This window comes from Mandrillus leucophaeus, unplaced genomic scaffold, assembly GCF_000951045.1.
Source record: "Mandrillus leucophaeus isolate KB7577 unplaced genomic scaffold, Mleu.le_1.0 Scaffold900, whole genome shotgun sequence".
NCBI lineage: Eukaryota > Metazoa > Chordata > Mammalia > Primates > Cercopithecidae > Mandrillus > Mandrillus leucophaeus.
In genome coordinates, this window is record NW_012109809.1 from 317,805 (window position 1) to 336,500 (window position 18,696).

The 18,696-nt window shown below is 38.4% G+C and overlaps 1 protein-coding gene across 1 annotated transcript in view; it reads left to right on the plus strand.

Annotated features, from left to right (window-relative positions):
* Positions 1-16,136, plus strand: part of SLC9C1 (solute carrier family 9, subfamily C (Na+-transporting carboxylic acid decarboxylase), member 1) — a 133,333-nt gene extending 117,197 nt beyond the window's left edge. The window contains 4 exon segments of the mRNA XM_011969736.1: positions 2,123-2,181; positions 5,223-5,278; positions 5,404-5,453; positions 15,931-16,136. Of these exon segments, the coding sequence (XP_011825126.1) occupies positions 2,123-2,181; positions 5,223-5,278; positions 5,404-5,453; positions 15,931-16,136 (371 nt within the window).
* The last annotated feature ends 2,560 nt before the right edge of the window (positions 16,137-18,696 follow it).

Sequence of the window (18,696 nt, forward strand, 5' to 3'; positions counted from 1 at the left end):
AAAAAAAAAAAACAAAAAAAAAACAAAAAAAGTTGGGAAAATGCTATAGGACCTCACTCAGCCTGTCTGAAGATATTTTTGCCTAAGGCCACAAAAGAACAGGCAACCAAAAGCCAAAATAAATAAGTGGGATTATATCAAGCTAAAAAGCTTCTGCACAACAAAGGAAACAGTCTACAAAGTGAAGAGACAACCTACAGAATAACGGAAAATATTTGCAAACTATTCATCTGATACGGGATTACTAACCAGAATATATAAGGAACATAACTCCATAGCAAAAACACAAGTACTCGATTTTTAAATGTGCAAAACATCTGAAGAGACATTTATCAAAAGAAGACATGCAAATGACCAACATATATACGAAAAAATGCTCAACATCACTAAAAATAGAGAAATGCAAATCAAAACCACAATGAGATATCATTTCACCTTAGAATGACTACTGTCAAAAAGACAAAAAATTTAAAATACTGGAAAATATACCAAGAAAGGGAAACACTTGTACACTATTGGTGGAAATGTAAAGTAGTACAGCCATTATGGAAAACTGTACAGTGTTTCTTTAAGAAAAAAAAACTAAAATTAGAATTACCATATGATTTAACAATCCCACTGCTGGGTATATACTCAAAAGAAATAAAATCAGTATGTTGAAGCAATGTCTTCACTCCCGTGTTTATTGCAGCACTGTTCAAACACCCAAGATATGAAATCAACATAAGTGTTCATCAACAAATGCATAAAGAAAATGCAGTGTGTGTATGTGTGTATGTGTGTATATACACAATGGAATATTATCTAGCCGTAAAAAACAATAAAATTCTCTCATTTGCTGCAATGTGTTTGAGACTGGAGATCATTATCTTAAGTTAAATAATCCAGGCACAGAAAGACAAATGCAACATGTTCTCACTCATATGTGGGCACTAAAAAAGTGGATCTTATAGAAGTATACAGTAGCATAATAGTTATCAAAGACTGAGAAGGAAAGGGAAAGGAGATGATGAAGAGAAGTTGACTAAAGGATACAAAAATACAATTAGAAGGGATAAGTTCTAGTATTCAGTAGTACAGTAATTATAGTTAATTATAGTAATTATAGTAATTTCCAACTAGCCAGAAGAGAAGAATTGTAATGTTCCCAACACAAAGAAAAGATAAATATTTGAGATGATGAATATCCCAATTATTCTGATTTGATCATTACCCATTGTATATGGGTATCAAAGTATTATATGTACCCCCAAAATATGTACAACTAATATGTATCAATAAAATATTTAAATTGTCAAAAAAATTAAAATAAAATACCTTGATTCTCTGCTTTTAAAAATGATTAAGCATATACAGGGCATAGTTTTGGGCCCTTCACCATCTGCCCTTTCACCTGCTACCTTCTCTCCCCACTCTTTAAAACCTAGCCATACCAAACTACAAATGGTTCACCTGATATAGAAGACCTGGTGGCCTCCCATTCCTGAGCCTTTCCCCATATTGTTCATTTTTCCTGAAATTCTCTATACATCCTCTTCCCCACATCTCCTCATTTCATGGAGCTAACTCCTTATCCTTGAAATCTCAGCTTTTTCTCCAAGCAGCCATCACTGATACATCCCAAATTCACAAAACTGCACTATGTGACTCTCCTGTCTGCTCCCATAGCCCAACATACACACAGTCCTGTTTTTACCATGTCATGTTTCTTTGTATGTTTGCTAGTCTGTGTGTTTCACTAAGTAGAACTCCTAGAAGACATGAATCTTAACTCTTCTGCTTTCTTATGTATCCTCATTGCCAGCAACATGCCTGGCCCTCAATACATATTAATATAAAAGTATTTTGGGATATTGGAGTGATAGATGACTTTGTCGCTCTACTTTCCAAATTTTTTGCACATTTATTATATAATCTCCACAATAAAAGACTTATAATCACTTTTTAAAATGTGACCTTTTTTTTTTTTTTTAAACCAAATGAGATTACCACCAATTTCAGATCACAGATCCTGAGTGTGAGTGATTTGAATCTGATCTAATCTGATAGTTGGACTAATAGAAATAGTCACTTGCTTCAGTGGTTGAATTAACATCTTTTTTTTTTTTTTTTTTTGAATCAGGTTCAACTGAAACATTGGAAGCAGGCATTCAAGAAGAAACAAAAACAAATGTTAAGGAGGTGAATTTAAAGCAGCCTTTCTAAAGGTTTTATTTTGGGTAAAAGAGAGTCTAGAGTTTATGGAAACTACCAATGTGTTTCTCTTATTCTGATAAAGTTCATCTGCTAGTCATTTTGTAGATTTTGGTGTAAAACACTTATTTTAGCACTGGGTACAGTGGAAATTATACTTATTTTTAGGGAAGTATTAGAGAAATGACAAAGAAAAACAAAGTTCAAGGGATGCCAGAATATCTGTCTTGAATCACATTAGCAACAGGGCACTACCAGGATGGCTACAGTGCTAGCACACCCGAGCCCTTTCCATTCCCTCTTGGAGTGCTAAAATCTGGACTGACCTTAAGTCTTTCAGTGCTACCTCAGCTATGCATCTGGGATCTTTAAGCCTGAAAGCAGTTTGCCCTGTGTTCACAGTGCATGACAGAAAGAAGCAGCTCAATAATAAATGCTCTAATAAAATATATCCCAGTTAACCTAAATTATTCAGAAAGTCCCACAAATATTGATCAATTTCATGTTCCTCTATGACCCTGGGGATCTTGAGATCCTCAAAATCTTGAGCCAACTTCACAATAGGATTCCAAGCTATGAAACACTATAGGACTCTGGAACTGAAACTGAGCAGAGAGAAATCTAATTAAAATACTCCACCAAATCTACACCATCCTGTCTGTGTCTGAATCGCATGGACTCCAGATGTGCTGGAGAGTTCATTTTTAGCTTTAGTCTCTGCCAGATTGGTTATATTGCTCCAGAAGATGCTGATTATAATATTCAGAATCTGATACATGTCTGCTATGAACACACAAGCCATAAAATTGTGTATTTAGTTGTTAAATACTTATTTTACATCGATTAAGCCTATTTGTTCTATTAGCACTAGACATAAACCTCTGAGAACAGACACTCCTTTTGTCCCCAACATCTCTTCACAAATATATGTTGAATGAAAGATGATCATAGGCTCTGCGATAAGTTGAAGATGTTCCTCATCCAAGTGCCCTGGCTTTTAAGAGGACAACACACTTCTCCAGTACCCAAGTTTCCATCCCTCATGAAGGAAGGATGTTCACTCTCTCCAAAAAGTATTTTGGAGCCTTCTTGGGAAAAAGTTTCCTCAAACCTTTCCTATTTATTGCCTGTTGAATGGAATTCAGGGCAGAATAGCATAAGGGTCAAGTATGAGACTTTCTGGATTTGACTCTAGATTCTACCACTTAATAGCCATGTGACCTTGGGCAAATTTTTTAACCTACATAAGCATCCTTTTTTTGTCTACAAAAGAGTGATAATAGCAATACCCACCTCTGTAGAGATAAAAGAAGTGAAAAGTACACTGCACAGTCCTTGGCACAAAGAAGCAATTCCTATACACAGTTTCCATTATTTTCGGCTCATGCCTTCTCAAGACAGGAAACTACTTCTCCAAACATCTTTGACTCTTCCCATATTCTCTGAAAAACATGGATACATGCACCTATTCTAATTCTTGCAAACACAGTTGCTCCTGAAGGCTAGAGAATAGCAAAGGGAAATAACAATAGAAAAATAGATGAGGAGGACATTTAAAATAAAGTATTAGATGACTTCTAGAGCCCATTGACAAGACCATCTTTTTTTTTCTTTTTTCTTTTTTTTTTTCTTTTTTTTAGCAATGCTACCTTAGTATATTTGGAGGGATCGAAGGAGGAAAACTAATGTTTTTCATGTACCTAGCCTCAAAGAGTGTTGCTTTTCCATCAATTAAAAAAAATGATGGCATGATGGCTGTTAATGAAGCAGGAGTGTGAAAATAAAAGTTTGTTAAATGACACGAAAATTGGCTATTAAGACATGTAAAGAAAATCATCAAATTTCGTTGTTTAGTAGATGCTTTTTCTCCCTGAAGTTAGAACCTGGCTGTGTTAGAGTCAGCTCTCTTCCCAGGATCCCAAAACCTTTTCTCATCACTACCATTCCAGGATTGTGGCTTTCTCTTTACGTAATAAAAAGTCCATCAAAGTTGTGGGGGAAGGAAAGACAGATCACACTGTTACTGTGTCTATGTAGAAAGAAGTAGACATAGGAAACTCCATTTTGATCTGTACTAAGAACAATTCTTCTGCCTTGAGATGCTGCTAATCTGTAACCCTAGCCTCAACCCTGTGCTCGCAAAAACAAGTGATGTATCGACTCAGGGTTTAATGGATTTAGAGCTGTGCAGGATGTGCTTTGTTAAAAATGTGTTTGCAGGCAGTATGCTTGGTAAAAGTCATCGCCATTCTCCAGTCTCGAGTACCCAAGGACAAAATGCACTGCGGAAGACCACAGAGACCTCTGCCCAAGAAAGCTTAGGTATCGTCCAAGGTCTCTCCCCACTGAGACAGCCTGAGAAATGGCCTCGTGGGAAGGGAAAGACCTGAATGTCCCCCAGCCCGACACCCGTAAAGGGTCTGTGCTGAGGAGAATTAGTGAAAGAGGAAAGCCGCTTTGCAGTTGAGATAAGAGGAAGTCATCTGTCTCCTGCTCGTCCCTGGGAATGGAATATCTCAGTGTAAAGCCCGATCACACATTCTATTTTCTGAGATAGGAGAAAACCACCTTATGGCTGGAGGTGAGAGATGCTGGCAGCAATACTGCTCTTTACTGCACTGAGATGTTTGTGTAAAGTTAAACATAAATCTGGCCTACGTGCACATCGAGGCACAGCACCTTTCCTTAAACTTATTTATGACACAGAGTCCTTTGCTCACATGTTTTCCTGCTGACCCTCTCCCCACCATTACCCTGTAGTCCTGCCACATCTCCCTCTCCGAGATGGTAGAGATAGTGATCAATAAATACTGAGGGAACTCAGAGACCAGTGCCAGTGCAGGTCCTCCATATGCTGAGCGCCGGTCCCCTGGGTCCACTTTTCTTCCTCTATACTTTGTCTCTGTGTCTTATTTCTTTTCTCAGTCTCTCGTCTCCACCTTGCGAGAAATACCCACAGGTGTGGAGGGGCAGGCCCCCTTCAAAAAGGCCTATCATCACATCAAGTAACAAAGTGTTTTGAATCCCAGAATGGAGCACACAGTACTGCCACTGCCAGGAGTCCCCAGCCTTGCTCTCTGCTCTGTAGACTGAATTCTACCAGCCCTGCTTTATAAATCTGACCCTTATTAACAGTCTCAGAATTTGAGTCCTGTCTCCTGTCTCAATTTCTAGATGCAAGAGCCTGCACGTTTTCTTAATGATCTCAATGACAAAGTTCAACTGTAAGAAGTCCCTTAGAATAAACCTAGGAAAGTCAGGTAAGCCACTCTGGTTTCCTCAGTAGGATCAGGAGCACATCTGTCCCTGGAGATACAGACTGAAGCCAAAGTTACTTGCCCTTTATGTGACAGTGTGAATTATAGCTCTTTCCACTAGTCAGATGATTCTTCTAATTACAGTATTTCTAAGCTGTGATTTAGAGAATTAACTTTAAAATAAGACTCCTTTATCTAGATTTCTGAAAACTTCATAGTATTCCGGTTTCCTCTACATATACTGCTACTTAATCTCACAAATTGGCTGCTCTCAATTTAGCAGGTTATTTTTCAGGCTACCATGTACTGTTGGAAGATATAAAAAGATAAGTTATGACTTCACTTCTCAAGTGTTTGTGTTCTAGTTAAGAAGACAAAACCTACCAGAAGGCAATTAACCACAAAGGATACACTGTGGATAACACCAGCTGAAGTTAAAGGAATTCAAGAGAGAAATGGCTGGCTGTGGGAATTAGCAAAATCTTTGTAAAGAAAGGAAGAGGATGTTCATGAGAGAAGATAAAGGAAAGCAAGACTTTTGGGGAACAATGAGGACGACAGTCTGACAGTTAACTGTTCAAAATGTGTCTATGGGGAAATATTTGTGTGTGTATGCTTTATGTGATTTTATGTTACATAAATCATATCACTAAGTTAAAAAATAAAAGCCATCAGATAAATAGGTTTATCTCCATTTTAAAAATGTAATTCTTCAGGCTGGGCACGGTGGCTCACGCCTGTAATCCCAGCACTTTGGCAGTCCAAGGTGGATGGATCATGAGGCCAGGAGTTCAAGACCAGCCTGACCAAGGCGGTGAAACCCCATCTCTATTCAAAATACAAAAATTAGCCAGGCACAGTGGCAGATGCCTGTAATCCCAGCTACTCAGGAGGCTGAGGCAGAAAAATCACTTGAACCCGGGCAGTCAAGGTTACGGTGAGCTGAGATCATGCCATTGCACTCCAGCCTGGGCAACAGAGTGAGACTTCATCTCAAAATATATATGTGTGTGTACATATATTATGTATATATATTTCTTCCATGCCACCTCCATATTTTAAAATGTGGCCATATTTAAAAGTAGATTTAAAAGCTTAAAATACCCTTTGAAAAAGTATTTGCAAGATGAATTTAATGGCAGATTAGAGGCTTTCAGTGTGCCTCAGCCACTTGGAAATAGCAAGATAGTGCATAAAAATTACCTCCGTGAGCATAGAAGGAAATTCAGGAAGGAAAATGGGAATCCACTGGAATCATGAGGGACACCCCGGATCCCAGAGAGGAGAACACTGGCAAACACCCCCCCATGACGGCATCTACCTCATAAAAGTGAGTGAAGCTCCAGTATATGAGAGAAGTAGAGAGCTTCCCTTTGTGACTCATCTTTCTACTGGAGATCCAAGCAACCCAGGCCAAGGGAGACCACTTGGTTTCTCCCTAGCCCTTGAGTTAACTTAGGAGAAAGGCACTGGAGAAAGTTGTAGACATTTTCCCAGACCTGGGATGAGAGCAGGATGCCATTTTTAATCTGTCACATGAAAAGTCAGTCATTCTTGGGTGACTGAGCAGTGTGGCTATGCAGGCATTTTAGTCTCAAGCCAGAGACTGAACACCCTGTTCTGGAGCAGAACGCTGCCAGAATTGTGGAAAGTGCCTCAACAGTAGGTGCTAGAATTGTGCTTTTCCCCATTGCAAGTCTAGGGTAGGAGGAAAACTGCTACACCTGTATTTTCTCCCGGGTAGTGAGACTTGCAGCCAGGGCCAGCTTGGCAACCAGGAACTTATCTGTATGTGCCATTGCTAGATGCCTTATCCTGCTCCCCTGAGACTGTGGTGCAGTGGGGCCCTCTCTGCTCAAACTCCAGGTAGAAATACAGGTATTTGGAGCAGTCATTCTCCTTGTTCAGCATCCTAAGCCATCCCACCCTTCCTGGACACAGATCATGGTGCAGTGGGGCTCCCTCTGCTCCCTACCCAGTTAGATCTCAGGTGTTCAGAGCACCCATTTGCCTTGTTCAGCAGCTTGAGCCATATAACCCTTTCTGGACATAGATCATGGTACAATGGGGCTCTCTGCTCCACACCCAGGCAGACCTCCAGGCATTTGGAATACCCATTCACCTGGTTCAGCAACCTAAGCTGTGCCATCCTCCCTAGACATAGATTGTGGTGCAGAAGGGCTGTCTCTGCCCCAAGCCCAGGGAGATCTCCAGACATTTGGGGTACCTGTTTGCCTGGTTCAAGAGCCTGAGCCACCCCATCCTTTCTGCACATAGATCATGGTACGGCAGGGTTCTCTCCACTTCACACTTAGGCAGATCTCCAGGCATTTGGATTACTCACTCACTGGATCAGCAACCTGGCCCACCCCATCCTTTCTGTGCAGAGAGATCTGGTGTGTGGGAACTCTCTCTCTGCTTCATGCCCAGGCAGATCACCAGGCATTCAGAGTACCCACTGACCTGGTTCAACAGCCTGAGCCACCCCACCCTTCCTGAATCATGATGCGCTGGGACTGTCTGCTCCATGCCCAGGCAGATCTCCAGGCATTCAGATTATGCACTCACTGGATTAGCAGCCTGACCTAACTGCTCCCCGCTCTTCCTGTGCAGATATTTTGGTACAGGGGGACCTTCTCTGCTCCATGCTCACACAGATCTGCAGGCATTCAGAGCACCTGCTTCCTTGGACCAGCACCCTGAGTCATCCTACCCCTCCTGTGCAGAGGTCTTGGTGCAGGGGGGCCATCTCTGCTCCACACACAAGCAGATCTCATGCATCTGAAGCACCCACTCTTCTAGATTAGGAGCTTAGGTTGCCCCACATCCCTGTGCAGAGAACTCAGAGCCAAAGTTTCCCAACTCCATTCCCAGACACACCAGTGAGTACCTGAGGACACCCACTGGTTCTCTGTTGGCACTGGTTCTTGCACCTGCTATCAGGAGACCTGCAGAAAGACCTGCCCAGTCAAGACACACCCTTTATGGCTCCTACTCCCCATCCCCTCAGGGCTGAGCAGAGAACTCAGACCACTGTGCATATTAGGAATTAGTCCATTGCCTAAAACAATAGTTTCTGCCAGTAAACATGGATCAACTATATACCTAAACACATTGGCCACAGCCAGCTCTTACTGTAAGTGCCATCTACATGCTTGTAGGATGAACTGAACAGCCCAATATAAAACCTGCCAAAAGTCTTATTAAGACATAGAGCTATAGTAGCAAAGCCAAAACAGTATTCTGTATAGTCATACCACCTAGGGAGTGGGGAAAAGGGAAGGGAAAAAAAACAAAAAACTAATAATAATATTGTTAAAGGGAAAAAAGGAAAATTCTACTCACATGAAAAGAATTACAAAAATTAGAAGTGCCAGTGTCTCCAGATGAGAAAGAACCCATGCAAGAATTCTGGCACCATGAAAAATCTGAATGTAGTAACACCACCAAAGGATGGCACTAGCTCTCCAGCAATGGTCCCTAACCAAAATGTAAACTCAGAGATACAGATAAGGCAGTCAAAGCATGGATTGTAAGGAAGATTAATGAGATCCAAGATGAAGTTGGAAATTAACACAAAGAAACCTTAAAACAATCCAGGAAATGAAAGAAGAGATAAACCCTTTAAAAAAAATCAATCAGGGCTTCTGGAATCGGAAAACTCACCCAAAAATTTTCAAAATACAATTGAAAACTTTATCAATAGACTAACCCAAGGAGAAGAATGAATTTCAGAGCTTGAAGACCACTCTTTTGAACTAACCCAGTCTGCCTGAAATAAAGTTTAAAAGAATTTTAAAAATGAGCAAAGTCTTTGAGAAATATGGGATTATATAAAGAGATCAAACCTATGAATTATTGGCGTTCCCCAGGGAAGGAGAAAAGTCAAACAACCTGTAGAATATATTTCAGGAAATAATTCAAGAAAACTTCTTTAATCTTGCTAGAGATGTAGATATCCAGATACAAAAACCTAGAGACAGTATACAAAATGAACATCCCCAACACATCACCAGACTGTCCAAGGTCAATGCCAAAGAAAAAATTTTAAAGTCAGAGAAATAGGGTAGATAACATACAATGGGAACTCCATGAGGCTAACAGCAGACTTCTCAGCAGAAACCTTACAAGCCAGGAGAGACTAGGGGCCTATATTCACCATTCTGAAAGAAAGAAAATTCCAACCAAGAATTTCATATCTTGCCAAACTAAGCTTTATAAGTAAAGGAAAATTAAAATATTTTCCAGACAAGAAAGTGCTAAGGGAATTCATTACCATGAGACCACCCTTACAAGAGACTGTTAAGAGAGTTCTAAACAAGGAAACAAAAGAATGGCACCTGCTACCACAAAAACTCACCTATGTACATACCTTACAGGCCATATAAAACAAAAGCACAATAGAAACTGCACAATAGACAGCTAACAACTTCATAGTAGGATCAAAATTTACATATCAATATGAATCTTGAATGTAAATGGTCTAAACACCCCCATGTAAAAGGCATAGAGTAGCACGTTGAATTTAAAAAACAAGACCTATCCTTCAAGAAACCCATCTCACACATAATGACAGCAATGAGCTAAAAGTAAAGGGCTAGAGAAAGATCTACCATGCAAATGTAAAACAAAAAAGAGCAGGGGTCACTATTTTTATATCAGATAAAACAGACTTTACATTGGAAACAGTAAAAACGGACAAAGAAGTGCATTATGTAATGATAAGGGATTCTATTTAACAAGAAGACTTAACCATCCTAAATTTACATGCACCCAATATTGGAGCACCTAAGTTCATAAAACACATACTTCTAGATGTATGAAAAGGCTTAGATAGTTACACAATAATAGTGAGGGACTTCAACTCCCCACTGACAATATTAGACAGATTGAGGCAGAAAAGTAACAAAGAAATTCTGGACTTTAACTCAACACTTGGACCTAATAGACATCTACTGCATACTCCACCCATCAACCACAATATATATTATTCTCATCTGCACACAAAAAATATTCCAAGATTGACCACATGCTCATCCATAAAGCAAGTCTCAATCAATTCAAAAGAATCAAAATCATACCAACCATACTCTTGGAGAGCAGTGGAATAAAAATAGAAATGAATGCCAAGAAGATCTCTCAAAACCACACAATTACATGGAAATTAAACAATTGACTTCTGACTGATGTTTCAGGAGACAATTAAATCAAGGCAAAAATCAAAAAAATACTTTGAAATAAATGAAAACAGAGACACAACATACCAACGTCTCTGGGATACAGCAAAACCAGTGTTAAGCATAAAGTTTATAACACTAAATGCCTACCTCAAAAGTTAGAAAGATCTCAAATTAACAGTCTAATTTCACAACTAGAGGAACTAGAAAAACAAGAACAAATGAGCTACAAAACTAGCAGAAGAAAAGAAATAACTAAAATCAGAGAACTGAACAAAATTAAGACAGAAAAATCCATACAAAGAATCAATGGAAATAAAGTCGGTTTTTTGAAAGGATAAACAAAATCAGTAGATCACTAGCTAGATTAAAGAAAAAAGAGAGATCCAAATAAGCACAATCAGAAATGACAAAGGTGACATTGTAACCAATCCCACAGAAATACAACAGATCCTTGGAGACTATTATAAACACCTCTACACACACAAACTAGAAAATATAGACGAAATGGTGTATCAGTCCATTTTCGTGCTGCTGATAAAGACATACTTGAGACTGGGCAATTTATGAAAGAAAGAGGTTTACTGGATTTACAGTTCCATGTGGCTGGGAGGCTTCACAATTATGGCAGAAGGTGAAAGACACATCTCATACAGTGGCAGACAAGAGAAGAGAGCTTGGGCAGGGAAACTCTCCCTTATATAATCATCAGATCTCATAAGACTTATTCACTATCATGAGAACAGCACAAGAAAGATGTCCCCATGATTCAACTACCTCCCATCAGGTCCCTCACACAACATGTGTGAATTTAAGATGAGATTTGGGTGGAAACAGAGCCAAACCATATCAAATAGATAAATTTCTGGGACCACACAATCTCCCAAGATCGAATCAGGAAGAAATTGAAAAACTGAACAGACCAATATCAGGTTCCAAAATTGAATCCATAAAAAAAAAAACCTACCAACCAAAAAAAAAAAGAAAATGCCCAGGGCAGATGGATTCACAGCCAAATTCTACCAGATACACAAAGAGAAGAAGAGCTAGTACCAATTCTACTGAAACTATTTCAAAAAAAATCAATGAGAAGGAACTCCTCCCTAACTCATTCTACAAAGCCAACATCACCCTGATACCAAAATCTGGCAAAACACAATGAAAAAGAAAACTACAAGCCAATATTCCCAATCAACATAGACGTGGAAATTCTCAACAAAATTTTAGCAAATTAAATCCAGCAGCACATCGAGAGTTAATATACCATGATCAAGTAGGCTTTATTTCTGGGATGCAAGTCTGGTTCAACATCCAGCAAATCAATAACTGTGGTTCACCACATAAACAGAATCAAAAACAAAACCGTAGACATAAAGGAAGCTTTTGATAAGATCCAATATCTCTTCATGATAAAAAGCCTCAACAGACTAGGCACTGAAGGAACATACTTCAAAATAATAGGAGCCATCAAGCTCCTATTATTTTTGGGACAAGTCCACAGCCAATATCGTACTGAATGGGCAAAAGCTGGAACCGTTCCCTTTGAGAACTGGAACAAGAAAAGGATGCCCATTCCCACTACTCCTATTCAACATAATACTAGAAATGCTAGCCAAAGCAATTAGGCAAAAGAAAGAAATAAAAGTCATCCAAATAAGAAAAAGAGGTCAAACTATTTCTCTTTGCGGGCAATATGATTTTATATTTAAAACACCCTAAGGACTCTACCAAAAGGTTTCTGGAGGTGACAAACAACTTCAGCAAAGTTTCAGGATGCAGAATCAATGTACAAAAATCAGTAGGATTTCTATACACCAATGTTCAAGGTGAGAGTCAAATCAAGAACACACTCCCATTTACAATATCCACACACACACACACAAACCTTAGGAATACATGCAACCAAGGAGGTAAAAGATTTCTATAAAGAGAATGACAAAATACTGCTGAAAGAAATAACAGATGACATAAACAAATGAAGAAACATTCCATGCTTGTGGATTGGAAGAATAAATATTGTTAAAATAGCCATACTGCCCAAAAATATCTACAGATTCAACACTATTCATATTGAATTACCAACATAATTTTTCACAGAATTAGAAAAAAATGGCTGTGTGTGGTGGCTCATGCCTGTAATTCCAGCACTTTAGGAGGCCGAGGCGGATGAATTGCAAGATCAGGAGTTTGAGACCACCCTGGCCAACATGGTGAAACCTCATCTCTACTAAAAACACAAAACATTAGCTGGTTTTCATGGTGGGCACCTGTAATCCCTACTACTCAGGAGGCTGAGGCAGAAGAACCACTTGAACCCAGGAGGCAGAGGTTGCAGTGAGCCAAGATCACGCCATTGCACTCCAGCTTGGGTGACAGTGCAAGACACTGTCTCAAAAAGAAAACAAAAACAAACAAACAAAAAAACCAAAAAGCCAGGACATCACAATACTATAGAAGCATAGTAACCAAAGCAGCATGCTACTGGTACAAAAACAGACACATAGACCAATGGAACAGAATAGAGAACCTATAAACAATCTAGTCTTCAACAAAGTTGACAATACAAGCAATGGGGAAAGAACTCCCTATTCAATAACTGGTACTAGGATAACTGACTAGCCATATACAGAGGAATGAAACTGAAACTATTTCATTCTTTCCCCTGCCTTTCACTGTATGCAAAACTTCACTCAAGATGGATTAAAGGTTTAAATATAAGACCTCGAACTATAAGAATCCTAGAAGACAACCTAGGAAGCACTATTCTCCACACTGGCCTTGGCAAATAATTTATGACTAAGTCTTCAAAAGCAATTGCAACAAAAACAGGAACTGACAAGGAGGACCTAATTAAACTAAAGAGTTTCTGCACAGCAGAAGAAACTATCAATAGAATAAACAGACAACCTACAGTGTGGGAGAAAACACTCCCAAACTGTGCATCCGACAAAAGCCTAATATCCAGAATTTATAAAGAACTTAAACAATTGAACAAGCAAAAAACAACCCCATTAAAAATGCATGAAAGACATGGACAGATGTGTCTCAAATGAAGACATATAAGCAGCCAACAAACATGAAAAAGTGCTCATCATCACTAATCATTAGAGAAATACAAATCAAAACCACAATGAGATACTATCTCACACCATTCAGAATGACTGTTATTAAAAAGTCAAAAACAACAGATATGAGGAGGCTGCAGAGAAAAGGAAACGTATACACTGTTAGCGGGAATGTAAACTAGTTCAGCCACTATGGACAGTAGTTTGGAGATTTCTCAAAGAACTTAAAACAGAACTACCATTTGATGCAGCAATGGCATTACTGGGGATTATATATACATACAAATTATTCTACCAAAAAGACACATGCACTTGCATGTTCATCATAGCACCACTTACAATAAATAGCAAAGACATGGAATCAACTGAGGTGTTCATCAGTGGTGGGTTGAATGAAGAAAATGTGGTTCATATATGCCATGAAACACTATACAGCCACAAAAAAGACCCAAATCATGTCCTTTGCAGCAATATGGATGCAGCTGAAACCCATTATCCTAAGCAAATTAACACAGCAAAAGAAAACCAAATATTGCATGTTCTCACTTATAAGTGGGAGTTAAACATTGGGTACTCGTGGATGTAAAGATGGCAACATTAGACACCGGGGATTTCTACAGAGGGAAGGGAGTGAGGGGTCAAGGGTTGAAAAACTAACTGCTGGGTATTATGCTCAGTACCTGGGTGATGGAATTACTTGAATCCTAAGCCCATCATAACGCAATATACCCAGGTAACAAACTTGCACATGTATCCCCGGAATCTAAAATAAAAATTGGAAAAAAAAAGATTTTTTAAAAATTATTGCCCAAAGAATACTTTCATATATTATCAGCAGATATTCTCTTTTTTGTATATTGAATTTAAGTCAGAATGATTTAGGTAATGTTTAATGCATTAGTCTCTTTTACCTCAAGAAAGTAATACTGTCATAGAAAGCAGAAGGAAATATAAGGAGGTGCTGGAGATTGATAATCTTCTTGGCAGGAGGACACCCAAGTCAGCAGTTTCTTATATAATCCTATAATAATAAAAGCAGTACAAGAATGGTCCAAAAAAAGAATTAATTGCTTACAATAAGATCAATATCTGTACCTTGGAATAATGTGTACAAGATGATTAGGAAAACACTGTAATTTCAACAGGCAAACTCTGAACAACTAATTCAAGTAAAAGACAATACCTAACAATGGGGAAAACAGTAATCTAAGAAATGCAAATTAAAAAAAAATAAAGTATTAGCATTTGCTTTTTTAATTGACAAATTTTTTATTCATTGGTAAAATCTATTTCCTTTGAAATAGAAGAGGAAATAGATGAAAATTGAGAGATAATGATTTTCTCATATTTTGCTGGTAGAAGAGTAATAACAACTTGTAACAAAGTTAGAAGAATGCTCACACACTTTGAATTAGTGATTATACTTCCAGGAATTAATCCAAAGTAAATTATTCTTATAGTAAATGTGTATAAAACATCCAAGGCACCACTACTTTTAATGACAAAAGAAAGAGCTCAAGTGTCTAACAACAAGATTGTCTACAGAACATCCATATGAGGAAATATCATGCAACCATTAAAAGGGTTGGTTGTACAGGTCAATGTAAAATATGAAGAGGAAGGCAAAATATGCAACATACAACACATACACATCTTTTGACATGAAAAGGGTCTCAAAAAGATCAATACAAATTAATTATGGAATTAGAAGGATGACAGTAGGAGTGGTTTTGTTCACTTCTCTCATTTTATGTGGTTCTATTGATTTTTATAATCAAAAACATGATTATGAAACTGTTAAACATTATTGAAATATAAATTATTTGAAAGTTATTTATTTCTTCTTAACACCCTTTGCATTCAGCAATACTGGTTTGATGAGAGGGGGTTTTTATAGTCTGAACTGAAGCTCAATGAGTGGTAATGGATTAAGTCAATGCTTCTCACAATGGACAATCCTCCTCCTGACAATCCATAAACTATACCTGTTCATTTTAGCAGGCATCAGTGGCTTCTCAGACTCTGACTCCTAGGTTAAATCATTCTGCCACCACTCTATGAATGACAAGGGATTCACACTCACGTGCTCAATTCCTTCCTTGGCCTTAGCAAAAATGACCAAATGTTTCTTATGGGAATCAAATTGACCCTCTAATACATCCTACTCTGGGTTGTAAGTCGATGTTGAAAAATACCAAAGCCCTCTATGTTTTTGTTTTTTCTTTACACTTCTATTAGGAACGAGTGAGATTGTTATGAAGACCGAAGCATGTATTAATGCTGTGGCTGAGAGGCGTCCTGCTGCAGAAACACACTTCCCTACATCAAGAAGGAGCAACATCAAGTTGGATCCTGTGTGGACGACCTTGGTGCTAAGCAGAAAAGAAGTTTGGACCTTGAGACCAGCCAGTTCAACACATATACTTTTTGCAAAATTTCCTTGATTTAAAATATTCGTTATTTTAAATATACAAAACATTTTAGAAATTCTTAGAGTAAATTTTAGTCTTAGAGCCAGAAAATAAGTTTATAGCCATCTAGATATTTTGCATGTTGCTCTTACAGCAATGATGGTTTGGTTCACTTTGTGAAATGAAAAATAAAATGTATTCAAATATAGTTTAAATGTTGTTCTTGATCCAAGTATTGATTCGTTTCACTCATTGCACTTCACTCATCTCGGTAGCTCTCAGAGAATTACAATAGTGAGGAATGAAAACTGATTCAGACTGAATCAGGCAACTTAGGCCTAAGTGAAACTTTCAGTAATCATTTTATTCACCATTATACTCACAGCAATGAGCACAACGCCTGGCGTGTAATTTGAGAAAATAGTCTTAACAGTGACGAGTTAGTCCATGCTTTCTCTGTTTTAGGCATCCAACACATGCCATAGAGTTATGATGAACTCATTTTGTAACAATCATATGAGGTAAGTACAGTTATTCCCAGTTTATGAATGAGTAAACTGAAAATCTTACAACTAGGAAGAGGCAGAGCAGATATTTGAAAACAAGTTATAAAACATATCCCTCTAACATGGTAAGCCCTAAATACATACCTGAAGAATTAATAAAAATTTAAAGCTACGTCTTCAGAGCCAGACTTCCACCTGGGGGTTTGGAAATCTCAATGCTATGCCAAATAACCGGTGGTGGGCACAGTTTTAGAAGCCAATTATGGCGACTCCTGTCACAAAAGTGTCCTTGTAGAAAAGACAGCTTGGTTTGTTTCTGTTGACAAAGTCAAATCAAACTGCTACCACTTCTCTCCACAACTAACCGTAACCAGTTTTTTTCCCAGTAATAATGACCTGACAGCTGTTAAGTGTTTAAGGAATCCCATTAATGAGAACCCCTCCTCTCCTGAGTTCTGAACCAACTGAAAATTGTGATAAAGGGTTAAAGCAGATGGAGATTAAAACATTCACAAGCTCACCATTGTTACTCATGGAGCTGACATTAGATCATGTGGTTGCCTTCTTTACCCTAGAATTGGAAAGATTGACTACTGTAGGCATTTGTCATGAAGCTTAATGCAGAGCTGAGAACAGTAGAAAATGCAGGATTTCTAAGACTAAATTTACTCCAAAAAATATCAGGAAGAAGGGGATTAACAAAGAACGTCCAGGTTCTACTTCCAAATTCATCAAGCAAATAAACCACCTCTCTTCAGTAGAACAAATGAGAAAATGAAGATGGGCAGCAATATAAAGGCAAGGGAGAGTTCAGCCCTTGATCTAGAGCAAGCACCAGGAGAGGGAAGAAGTGCTCTCCACCAACAGTAGCTGTTACTTAAGGAGAGCCTAATGTATCTTCTGATATGCTATTCTGAGTGCTTTTCCCTCATTAGCTTATGCAGTCATATGAATTTTGGGAAGTACGTGCCATCATTAGTTCCATTTTGCCAAGGAAGTAATGGAGCTTAGAGCATGCAAATAAATTGCTCAAAGTCACACAGCTAGGCATGATGACACGGATTTAAATCCTCCAAGCACAATCAGTATAACGCTTTTTAAGTTATTTAGATTTTAGTATGGAAATTTAAGCCATTGAAGAAGTATTGCATACACTCCATTACATTAGTCACTGTCAATGTCATGGACTAGGTTTGTGTACTGGATTGTAAACCTTTTCCCTGTGGGAAAAGGCCACTACACAAGACACTGGAATATAAAATCCTTGTACCATGCATGATGTATATAACCAGCCTTATCTTCAGGGCATGGTGGGTTATGTGCCTAGGGCTCTGCTTTTACCTGAAAGAATGTAATGTACAGACTTTGGCTGAGGAGGGTGCTTAGAGCTCACTTTCATTTGGCTCTTCAGAGGAAATCTGCTTATTTGCTTACAATGCCCAGAACATTGTCTGCTTTTAAAATTTTTATATAAAAGGCTTTCCTTGGTCCATTGACCCTTGAATATTTTTGTAATTTAGCTTTATTCTTTAACTTTTATAATGCTTAAACCTGGTTTTTACTTTTTCTGCAGATACTTAACTTACCTTCCCTATTCTATATTAGTTTTACTAATGAAAAACAGGAAACTTTGCAAATGAAGAAACATTCTCTCCAAGGGTCATTCATTCTCAGAGAAGTTCTGTGCCACCCTCCTGGTGGTTGCAGCTATGAGAGCACTCCCAGTGAACTGAAAAAGTTCCCATTCTGTTTCTAGACAATCATCTCTGGATTACCATGGCTCCTGCAAAGTCAATATAGCTATGTGCTGAAATCTCTTCACCAGAAAGCAAAAGTCCAACCCCAACGTTCACCTAGAGAGTTACTGAAACTCTGTTATCTCCTCTTTAAACAAAATACTTTTTTGTATGGAATAGCAGCAATTAATAGTTACAGTTTTCAAACACATAACTATCTGACATTAGCTAGGACCACTAATCAGCTCATATTCTGTATCACAAAGTATATAGGTAGAAAGTTCTATTCAGGAAGATTCCTCAGTACTCTGTCACCATGCAGCCTTTATCCTCTTTTAAAGGGAAGAAGAA